Here is a 12,545-nt window from a genome sequence, read left to right as displayed (position 1 = left end):
TTTTACAACTTATGGCTTAGATCTTATTGGCTTATCTATTTCTCTCGAAAATTCAAATGTTGCTATTATTCATTTCAAAGATGATCAATATACATGTATATATATATATATATATATATATATATATATATATATATATATATATATATATATATACACACACACACACAAATGAGCAGAATTTGTTACAGTTTTGAGACAAATATAACAGCTCATGTTTTGAGCTTGAAGTAGAATGGCTTCAAAGGCAAAGGTGCCAATGGTGTCAAAGATGCATAACATTCCGTGTCTGGACGTCGAATATTCCAACCGTCGCAATGTTTATCGTCTTAATGTACATTTCATGACTATTCAATCATTGCTATAATGGGCCAGAACAACTTCCGATACCAAGTTCATTAGCAACTTTATGTAATCTCTTTTTCACGTAGTCGTAAAATGCGTAGTCATACTTCATTCGCTGTTTTAAAATGGAGTATGTTTTCGGGGATGTCGGTTTCTTGAAGTTTGTTTTCGATTTGTCTATCGACTGATCTGGAATATAAAGAAAAATACAAAACGTGGAAGACAGAAGGAGAGAAAAATAGAGAAAGAAGAATAAAGAGAATCCACAGAATTGCAAATCGAAAAAAATGTATGGAAGAAAGAGAGAAATTGGAAGAATAAAGAGAAAGAAGCAGAGAGAAAAACAAACAACAATTATTAAATGAATGTACTATATTTTGAATCAATTCAAACATGTTTTCAAGTCAAGATTATTCTGACACTTTGCGTGTTTACTGAAAAAAAAACATGTTTGGCGGATGAATAGTAAACACCTCTGGTCTTGACATATTATTCTGAAATCAGGTCACCTGTCTTCAGTGGTCATTTGTTTTCCTGATATAGGCTTACTTTAAGACATCTCAACAAAAGTCTGACCATAGACTTCCTCAAACACTCAGGAATCAAATACTGAAAATGCAAAAACATATTCCGGGAAAAGGGTAAGCAAAAAATACGATATGTTGCAAATTTCTGTTAGTGTTCCACCGTTTAGTTTCGATATTTAGTTTTTGTCATGATTTTTCTCTCTTATCTTCGATCGCATACTGAATGTCCAGCGCCTGTACTACTTATGCTTCAAGAGCACAACGTCAAAATCACGTACCTTTGTTCTCTCCATATATTTTCGCTGCTCCTCTAAATGTCGCCGGAAGTAGTTTTTCGAAGACAGCCATGGAGAGGTCATATTCCTCCATCACACCAATTACGAGAAACTTGTCGACATTACGTTTTGCCTCCTCTAAAGCAAAGGACGGGGATTGACTTTATATCAAAAGAAAATAAAAGGATATATTTAATGCGACGCTCACGACAGATGTTCATTATGTTGCTCTCGAACACAATTATGGAAAACAAAGAGGGAAAGTTGAGATTAACAGAAAAATATGCGCCTGATCAGTCCTAAGGTTTGAAAACGGACCATGTGCATTTTTTTTCAATTTAAATCTACTGCCCTCTCTGTCCTTTGTTCTGTTTTATTTGTAAAAGGTAATTGCCGAAAATGTCAATAAGCAATTTAAAATACATATATATCCTTATGCAGTAAGCCTATATCAAACCATTACTGAATTGCGATGTCCCTTGAGCTGTGGCCCTTTTCATGAACGGGAGATCGTGGGTTCGAGTTCAAACCCGGCCGATTGATACCAGGGAGCTCATAAACATCGGACATTTTGCCTCGCTGCTCGGCGCTCAGCATTTCGGGTTGAAGATAGTAAATGATAACATGTTATTTTATGGAGGGACGACTGGGGCAGTTCTAACGTATCTTCACTGTGGTAAATAAAACGTTATTATGATTATTAAGAGACACTGAATTAGTGCTTGATTGAAACTTTATAACACCAAGCATAACATGGGTTATTATTGGTTCGTAACATTGAAGTACCTCATTAGCATTCATTGAAAATAAATATTTTTACCCTGATATATGGAAAGCAACATGTCATGATAGATAAATATACAATTCAAGTAACAACGGAGGAAATAATGAAATAACAATGCAATATTCTTATATCCTTGTAAACAATTTCGTTAACATTTATATGAGTAGAGCAAAATTGATGTTCCAATTTTTTTTACCTGCATCTTGCGTCGTAACCGCAGAATGATGTGACGTACATATTACGATACAATGGCCATGTACAATCTCCTCTATCTTTCTCAATACAGTCATCTAATGTCTGCAACAATTAGACAGCAAATGTGTAGAAATTGAAAAATGAAAAAAAAAATTAATGAACAATAGCATACTGTTAACGATGCACATTCCCAACTACTGTTTAATAGCGTTACCATACTGTTTTTGTTTTGTTCATTTTTACATTTAGGTTCCTTGTATACATCTTGTTTCTGTATAATCTATGATAATAAAATTTACAGTACTCTATATATGCCTGATTTTCCGTATGTCAGATATTTTACATTAGCCTCATAATTATATTTTAAAAACACAATTCCATTTTTATTTCTCAATGTGAACCTTCCACTTTGCGATTTAATTCTATATCCCAATCTCAACCTTCTCCACAACTTATAAATTTGTTTATTGAATTTAGTGCATGTATTTCAGTTATCATTACCATATTATAGTTTTTTATAAATATCTTTGGAAATAATTTTGTAACGTGCTCTCATCTAGAATTACCTTGTAAGTGCAATATACCAACATCAATTAATTAATTGTTACTTTATATAATTTGACTATTTCATTTCACTTATGTGGTTTTATGCTTACATTGTAATCTTTGTTTGTATCAGTCTCCCAACTGTTTTAACAAGGAAGTATTGTGTACAATAAACCGAAATGAATGAATGAATTTTATGGCCCTATCTTGTGTGTTTATGAGTGTCTATACAGGCAATATCTGGTGGTCTTGGTGTATATTGTGGATGGTATGTGTGTGTGTGGGGGGGGGGTGGTGAAGGATGGGATGCCCGGGTGCGTGAGTGTATGTATATACCTGTCGATACGTGCTTAGATCATTTGAAAAAAAATGATATGAAAGCAGTTTTATCAACACGACTGTGTGCGATGTTGATTATACTATTCATTCCACTTTAGATTTATTTATACATTAATTCATTAAATCTGTTTTCATGTAAAAATTCATGAAATTCAGTTTTAAAAAATCCATAAAGATTCTCCTTACCTTGCAGGCTACATAATTATGTACGTATTTAAGAATCTTAAACTAGCACATTAATGATGCGGAGCTCATCCGGCATCTCGTAACGAAATTTAACGCAATTCTTAATTTCAGCCAAGTCGACACTGTACATAGTGAGTTCTATTGGTGGCATAAATTGTGGAAACAGTGTTGAAATTGATGAGGAAATGACATAAAACAAGCATTTTTTGTGATTTATGAATAAATTTCGTATGAATTAGCATAAATAAATTTCTAGTAAAAATTTCTAGATTTTGTGTAGAACCTTGGTGAAACTCATGTAGCTCTCAGATGGGACAAAAATATTAATAAAATCAGTCAACAAAATAAAAAAGTATTTTTTGTGAGTTTTGAAAACTATACATAAATTAGGATATTTAATGAGTTTCAAAATTCTGTGTTGAAATTTTGTATCCCTAACTAGAGCTATCATAATTTATTATAAAGTAAACAAAATTGAAATTGATCGACAAATGGAAAAAAGGCATTTTTTGTGAGTCATGAATAAATTTTGCATATGCATAAATTAGCATAAATAATTTTCTAGTCAATATTTAAAAATTCTGTGTACAAGTTTGGTGAACCTCATGCAGCTCTACGAGATGGAAGGAAAAAAATCAAAATCTGTCAACAAATAAAGAAGAGGCATTTTCTGTGATTTATGAATAAATTAGCATAAATAATTTTCTACTAAAAATTTCAAAATTCTGTGTCAAAGTTTGGTAAACCTTATAAAGTTCTACAGATGGAAGGAAAAAGAATTAAAATCGGTCAACAATTAAAGAAGGAGAAGCATTTTATTTGAAATTTTAAAAATACGAATGAATTAGCATAAAAAATTTCGTCAAAATTTCAAAATTCTGGATAGAAGTTTGGTGAAGCTCATAAAGCTCTACCAGAAGGAAGCAAAAACAAACAAAAAATCGGTCAACAAAGGAGAAGCATTTTATGTGAATTTTGAAAAATGCACATAAATTAGCATATTTAATGAGTTTCAAAATTGTGTAGAAATTTTGAATCCTCCATTCAATGCTATCATATAAAGCAAACAATAATTGAAATCGGACACGGCATAAGCTCATGTGGCCCTTCGGGCCGGTTGAGCTAAAAAAACGAAAATATCATCTTGGCCTATTGACCTGAATTAATACATTTAAAAAAACAGACGCAATATGATGTGAAAGGAACCCTAAAGTACCATCAACATTACCTCGTTTGGTAGAGCCATTCTCGGTCCTAATTGTTTGACAAGTTCTTCTTTGCTCATATCCTTATCACCGTGTCGCATAAAATAGAAATAAGATTCAAATCGGCTGACTGGATCACGGAGCATACTCATTAAAATAGGTTTCTTTGGAGAACTAGAGCAGAGATAATGATAATAAAAAATAAATAGTACTAAATACTACAAGGGAGAGATAAACTGTAGTAAAAACGAATCTTTTGTATAGTTGGTATTTCCGGAAGATCCAATTTTATTTTTAAACAAGTAAAACGCCTCTGGCAGTCTCTTCTACATTACACGATTCAATATAAATCGAAACGTCACAATAAGAAATAGTATAAAAACAAATACACAAAATATTATGTTCACTGACCTTGGTCATGTGACCTAAGCCTCGTGCAAAGAAACAGTAATACTTGATTACCCTTAATATGTACACGTTTTATGAACTGTTCCCACAAAAATATCTAACGTATGACGATGCTTCAAAAACTTTACCTTGGCCAAGAATTCAGTGTTGACGGCGCCTATAGTCTCGCTCTGCTTTGCAGGCGAGACAAAAACATGCAAGGTTTACCCTAATCAGATAATCCTTCACGGTTTGTATTTATGTAAATGTATTATGTTTGAATCCATAGTTTCTGACTCATAATAATAATTATTTCGAAAACAGACATTTAGAAGATCCACTTACCCATACATGTCAATAAAGCGATAATGACCATGTATTATCGCTCCATTCTCCGATTCCTCTATTCTGTCGTCTATAAAATCTCTCTATAAAATAACATATAAAAACGGAGAAACTGTGAAATACATGAAAGATTATCAAAATTAAATTTGGAGAGCAAGTATAATTAAAAATCATAGATTTTAATCGTTATGTCACCGCTCTCCAAAGTATTTCTTTAAAAAAATTGAAAAAAATAATTGGACTCAGTTTGTCTTTTGAAGGAATGGCGTAAGTTTGTCTTGATCAATTTTCAGTCTTTCGCATCAGGAATCTTGTAATTTTCGAAATTAACTGACAGATTGGGTGACTACAAGTAAAAAATATATATGTTATTCTACAATTTCCATTATAAATTGTGTTTGACATCTGTTGTATATATGTTTTGAAATTCGCACACATAAATAACAAGCGTGTCTTATGATCCGAATAACAAGTCTTTTATCGCAATGATTACATTTTAATGAATGTGTAAATGAACCTTATGGCGCTGTCACACCTTGGCGTTTTAGACAGCGTATACCCGACGTATGAGGAATTTGGCGAATACGCTGGCGTACGTCGAATACGTTACGGGTAAGTTTTGCATACGTTAAGAGTACGCTAAAACACGCTGGTATACGTCGTCATAAGGCGAGGTCGTCGAAAAATTTTGTGCAAGCACAACATTTTTCGACGTATGCCAGCATATGGCTCATACGTCCCGCATACGCGGGCCATAAGTTGTAGGCAAGTTACGCGATCGTTGATACACGTTGACACACGTTACTCGTAAGTTACTCATAAGTCGATGTACGTCGAGATAATGTCCAGCGTACCCTAAAACTTACTTCTAACCTATGAGTAACGTGCTTTGAACGTATGTGTAACTTAACTCCAACGTATATTGACGTATGAAGACGTGCTCCGGACAACCACAAAACTTACTGAACGTGTTTATAACTTACAGCTACCGTATAATGGCGTATTGACAACGTTTATAGGAATTGGTATATAAAGGTGGGGTTCACAGGAGTTTTCTTCGGCATGGCGGTGGTGTTGATACGGTGATGTATCGTGCGGTTATGATTTGAATAGTCGAGCTCATAGGCGGCGGAAGCGGGGGGGACGGGGGGGACGTGTCCCCCCTAAATTTTTTTCTGATAACCTTTTTTTTTTTTTTTTGCTTGTCAATTTTTTTTCCTGCGTCCCCCCCTAAATTCACATGGACCCCACCTGAAACGTGTGTTGTCCCCCCCTAAAATTGAGGTTGATGACCTTTTTTTTTTTTTTTTTTTTTTTTTGCTTGTCAAAAATTTTGGGCAAGGAACGTCCTAACATTTCAGGGCGCTTGTCCAATTTTTTACCTGTGTCCATCCCAAAAAATCAGGTGGACACCCCCTAAATTTTTTGGCTTCCGCCGCCAATGGTCGAGCTGCAGCCTTTTTATAGGCTACGACCACTGATCTCTTAGGGGAGAGACACGTGTTCGTCAGCGATACGCTGCCGCGCGCTATGCGTAAGTTAGGCTATCGTAGGGCATAAGTTGTGTACGCCAGCAATACGCTACGCATTCGTTGGAATACGTTACTTATAAGTTAACGAAGCGTTCGATATAAGTTACTAATACGTTATGTATACGTCCAACTCGTTATGAATACGCTAAGTATATACGCCCAGAGTTGAAAAAAAATCAAAGTTCAGCGTATGCCGACGTTTTAGAGAAATTTTGATACGTCGGGCATACGCTGTCTAAAACGCCAAGGTGTGACATGAAGATAAGATGACATTGAAATTCGTCCATGCCTCATTGCTAGTCAATTAAATCTAGAAATGTTTAAATGTGACAAACAAGCTTATCATTTTCATTTTACAGATAGAATTTCAAAGACTAATAATATGGCATCCATAAATTGGCATTCGCTTAATTAAAAAGGCCTAATTCAACACTGCATATATAAATCACCGATGTTACGGAGTGACGGAAACCATAATCATTAATAGCGGTATCTGTCAATATTTGATCTAAAATCATATTCAGGAACACAAGCCTCATTGAAATAATCTGATCTGTTCATCAGTTTATCTTTGATCACTTTGTGGCCCAGTGGAGTAGTCTTCGGACTTTGAAACAGAGGGTCGTGGGTTCGAATCCCAGTCATGGCGTAATTTCCTTCAGCAAGAAACTGATCCACAGTGTGCTGCACTCAACCCAGGTGAGGTAAATGGGTACCGGTAGGAAGTAATTCCTAGCTGAGTGCGCTGTGGTGAACGCCTAGCTTAGCCGGGTAATATAGGAGCACCTTGAGCACCTAACAAGGTGGATATGTGCGCAGTATAAATACCCTATATTATTATATTATTATCATTATTACTTTATAATAAAAAAAGGAAATTGCTCTTACAATTTTTAAAGGCGGATTATCCCCCAGCATGTATTCGAGATTAACCGTTGACCCAAAATGATGGATATCCCGGAGTCTCATGGCTGTCCATACAAATGTTCTGCTTCCACACTTTGGCATGCTTATGTACATCACAGTCTTATTCTGGTTAAAATAAAAGAGATTTTTTTTAAAAAATAGTAATAACACCACAAGTCAATTTTCTTACAGGACCACATCCCAGGTGCAGATACGAACCAATTGTGCCATCTCGAGTCCTCAACTACTCATACCTGGGGGCCGTTTCATAAAGCTGTTCGTAAGTTAAGAGCGACTTTAAGGATGACTATATAGTGTACCTTTCTTACCGCGCTAAACCATCGCCAATGAATATACTATGTACCACAAAAAAGGATCACCAGTCGTTCTTAAAATCGCTCTTAACTTACGAACAGCTTTATGAAGCACCCATCAGGCCAGTTTCCTTACCCATAATGCTAGTGTAGTCTAGTAATATAGACCCACTTGAATGATAACATGTTAATTAACTACTAAACACATTTATACCGCAATAATTATGTGAACAAGCAGCAAAACAATCACCTTTCCTCTCAAAACATTTTATTTTCTCTATACAAATACAATTATGGGTCAATTTATTCTCTGTAGTATTAGTAGATATCTGAAAACGTATATTTTAAGACTATGTATTTATGACACGTAGTTAATGAGAGACCACACACAGTTCAGTCCCGCTTTAATAAATCTACTACAGAGTCAAGGGAAGTGTTTCATGAAACGGCTTATCGGACGCTTTTTGATTATTATGAAATGTCATTTGTTAATAACTTAACATTAGAACTCGATAAAATTTATGAAAATGGAATACCTGATATCATGCATTTGATTTTTTTTTCAAATATCAAGAATTAGATTCTTCCTGTCATGATTTAAGATGTGTGGCATCCCCTAGACAGATGCAAACGATATAACAGATTGAATCGTTTTTTTATAAATAAAACCAACAATGAAAGATCGTGTTTAAAGTTGCAATTTCCTGGTTTCCAAGAGATGGACAGAAATTGGTTTTATTGTAATTAGTACAAATTGTCACACTAGAATAAAACTTTCAGCTTCTTAAATTCATCTTGAGGCACTAGCGTATAGGGGGCAGACTGCCCCCCCCCCTGAAGAGTCACAACCAATGCAAGGGACGTTCTGCCCCCCCCCCCCCCCCCCCGACGAGAAGTTGAAGACTTTTTTTTTGCTTGTCATTTTTTTTTCTGGTACGAAATCCTTTATTTGTGGTTGAAAACCTTTTTTTTCTAGTCAAATTTGGCGGACGATTTTGCCCCCCCCCCTGTGGAAAATCCCAGGTACGCTACTGCTTTGAGGTAATCATTATAATCATTTATAATCATTAAGATTCTTTTCTCTTGCTTGTTCTGGGGAAGATTTTAATGTTAAAGAAATTTAGGTAATTGATAAAGTCTCACAATATCATATAAATAAAATTATGAAATTATATGTATAGGGGGCGGATGCGTGTGTGTGCACGTTGTATATAAACTGGTGTCTTCAAAATGCACTTTAGTTTGGTGCATGTTTGCATGTATACTGCCAATTGAAAAATGTAATTATTTCACTTACCTTATCATATACTGGCTTTCCATTGACAGAATGCCTGCTTTCCACAATATCTCGGAAATCGTCGTCACAATCATATATCAATCCACTCTTAGCACGATCATTGTCCGTCTCGACCACGTCCACCGCGACGACTGGATTTAAAGCCAGGTCTATCGGAGGTCGTACTGGCAATCGTTTTATATGATTCATTTCTCTTTGAGTGAGTTGTAAGGCTTGCCCTGGTGCTTGTAATACTTTCTTTACGTATGTTATACTCTGAGGTTTTGCCCGTGTATCTGCAATAAGAAAATGATCAACAATCAAATAAATTAAGACGACATGAGACGTGATATGCCATGTAATAATTATCGCTCTATATAAAGTAACAGAGGCGAGATGCCGTGACCCAGTGGTCTAAGGCGCTCGGCTACACAACGAAAGTCCGGGGTTCGATTCCCGACGATACCCAGGAATTATTATACACATTGCTCTATTATCTTGCATCGGACAAATGAAAATGCTTTATGTATCATCGATTATCGATACAAACGTGTGCTTAATTGTTTGTTTGTTTTTTGAAATGTGAATTAAAAAAAAAGTAGGGAATAGTTATCATTCAGCATGTTTAGAGAAAATACATCTGATACACAGGCGACCCAACGTAAGAAAACATAGGCGACCTCTATAAAACAGGAGATTTAACACACACACACATATATTCCTCTCAAATTTGAGTTATTTTTGTGGCCACGAAAGACAGGATATCATTGTCATTGACAGGAGATCTCGAGAAGACAGGTTTGACTTCAGAAATTTCAGTTGTATTTATGTTCCGAAATTTATGAATCATGCATAATTTTATTGTGGCCTTACACATACTGAGTAATGTAATGGGAGAATTATGCCTGCACAAAGACATAATAGAATAATGTAATGCAATTTTTTGTTTCAGGAATTCATTTATGCGGGTTGTTCCAAGGTATCGTGTACAGTTTTCATTGCGTAAATGAAGGATTTAAGTTATACATGTACTAGGTTTATGTATTTAATTTTTGTCCTTCAACAAAGAGGGACTAGGAGAAGGTTTTCATTAGTTATTGTACCCAATTATGATAATCATCTAATTTGTAACTTCATATTGCTCGAATTAAAAAAGGGTCTTCAAGTTCAAAGGAGCGGGCCAGGGATCAGTTGTGACTCGTCAGGGGGGGGGGGGGCAGGGATACATCCCTTGCATGGGTTGTGACTCATCAGGGGGGCAGTCTGCCCCTCTGCCCCCCGTAGGTACGTGCCAGCCCCCCTTCTATACACAAGTGCTTGATGGAAAACTTCACAGGAATTTATAAAACACGCTGCCTACTGGATTTAAAACCAAGACTTGATTCAGATTATTAACGGTAGCCCACTTGCATATCCACTAAAAATAAAAGAATTGATATGCACCGGACCTCAAATCTCAGTAAAATTTGTCACTTTCGTGGTTAGACTCAACACAAACTGGGGGGGGGGGGAATAACTAAATTGTCATGTTAAGAGGTGTATTTATGCCAACGAAGCATAGATGTTGTTTTGAAAACTGTGTGATCTCGAGTAACTATTCAAGGAGTTGAAAGGGGAAGAATGATAATTTATCATCTTACCTTTATTCGTTATTTCAGTCTGACTCTTTTCTTTTCTAGTCCACGCCATTGGCCCGATAACAAAGTACACCGCTGAACAGGACGCGAGCAGCAACAAGGCGATTCGGAATTTGTACATTCCCGCCGCCATATTTTACCCACTTCTACCAGAACTCTCATTTATTCTTAAAGACTGTTTTTGAGGAGCCAACCATGTCACAGATGTGGTGCCTCTGATCCTGGTTAAAATGTGATCCACGCCATTTTTTTGCAACCACCTGTAGGGTCTACAGTATAAAATTATCTCTGCTTCCTTTCAAGTTGTACACGTTATGTACCAAATCAATGCCTTCTTTATTATGCAACTGATCGAACAAAAGTTCTTTGTAAGATCCAGTGTTATGTATAAAGGCATTTATCGTAGGTACATCCCTCTCTCACAGAGTAACCTCAAGTCTTTTGAGTACACAAAGACCATAGACAATACAAAGGACTAAGTAGTTGAGAGGTTTTACTTTCGGTGGTTCAGTGTGTGGGTGCTTCTGAGAGTGATGACGTAACAATACGAGGCGCCACAATGAAAGAGAGGGGAAAAAAACTTAAAATGGGTGTGTAATTGAACAGTGATCAATATGTTTACAGATATTAACATTGAGGAATGACGCTGTTTGGGGTTGCCCTGCCTATGTTTAATCATTTCCCCACCCCTCACCAACCTGCACTTCTTAAAGGACAAGTATACCCCAACAAACATTGATTTGAATAAAAGAGGAAAATCCGACAGTGAAAATTTCATCAAAATCGGATGTAAAATAAGAAAGTTATGACATTTTAATTCGCTTAATGTCACAATTTTTTAATGCACATCCTAGTCTTCCACTCACTATTTCTTTTTTATTTTATATAAAATATGGAAAATTCTAATTTTCTCCTTATTGTCATGAGAAACAGAATATCATTCCTCTCTGAACATGTGGAATTATTTTGACAGTTTATGGTTAAGTCAAATGGGTCCTTATTTTCAAATCTGTAAAAATGGGAATATTGTATGATTCAAACAATAAATAATATAAGCGAAATTTAAAAATGTAATAACTTTCTTATTTTACATCCGATTTTAGTGAAATTTTCATCTTTATGCCTATTTGAATTTTCTCTATTGATTCATATCCACAATTTTCTGGGATAGACTTGACATTTAACAAGATTATACTCCTCTCCTCTTTATGTCTCTTCTTCTCTCTTTTATACCCTTTCTCTCCTCTTAATAAAGTTTCCATCTTCTTCATCTCTCTCCTCTTTCCCGCTTTATTCACCGACCCAAATATGTGCTAATAAAACTTCACCTCTTATTCGACTGCTCAAAAATTAGTGAACATCGCCATAAAATTCACTTCTTCATGCCGAGTGTTAAACATACTCGGCGAGCCCAGAGAAGCAAACTATAGGCTACTGAATGTAATATCGTATCACCTGACTTCATAATCAAATTTCTAAAACATGGCAGAACGTGAACACTTCATATAATTTTAATTTTCTTGTGGGTTCACCAATTTTTCAGCATATATATGTATATGATATGTTTTCACTTTCTACATCTCTTTCTCTCACTCTCTCTCTTCACTATATATTCACCCACCTATACTTTTATAACGTCACCATGTCCAATGACCATGTCTCTCGTACTTTTCTTTCTTCTTTACCGAGATTGGCCCATAAAATATTTGACTGACACTGTGCGAATCAATTGTAGGTTTCCAAAGC

The 12,545-nt window shown here is 35.6% G+C and overlaps 1 protein-coding gene across 1 annotated transcript; it reads right to left on the bottom strand.

Moving 5' to 3' along the window:
* Positions 1–262: 262 nt before the first annotated feature.
* LOC121408405 (uronyl 2-sulfotransferase-like) lies at positions 263–11,153 on the bottom strand. Its single transcript, XM_041599876.1, has 8 exons — positions 10,803–11,153; positions 9,184–9,458; positions 7,555–7,698; positions 5,135–5,217; positions 4,426–4,576; positions 2,128–2,228; positions 1,151–1,308; positions 263–534 (listed from the first exon to the last, which is right to left on the bottom strand). The coding sequence occupies exons 1-8, from the start codon at positions 10,930–10,932 to the stop codon at positions 362–364; spliced, it is 1,215 nt and encodes a 404-aa protein (XP_041455810.1). The 5' UTR covers positions 10,933–11,153; the 3' UTR covers positions 263–361.
* Positions 11,154–12,545: the final 1,392 nt, after the last annotated feature.

This window comes from Lytechinus variegatus, chromosome 2 (genome assembly GCF_018143015.1).
Source record: "Lytechinus variegatus isolate NC3 chromosome 2, Lvar_3.0, whole genome shotgun sequence".
In the NCBI taxonomy this organism is placed as follows: Eukaryota; Metazoa; Echinodermata; class Echinoidea; order Temnopleuroida; family Toxopneustidae; genus Lytechinus; species Lytechinus variegatus.
Note: the sequence above shows the minus strand (reverse complement) of the source record. Positions and strands in the feature narration are given on the sequence as shown.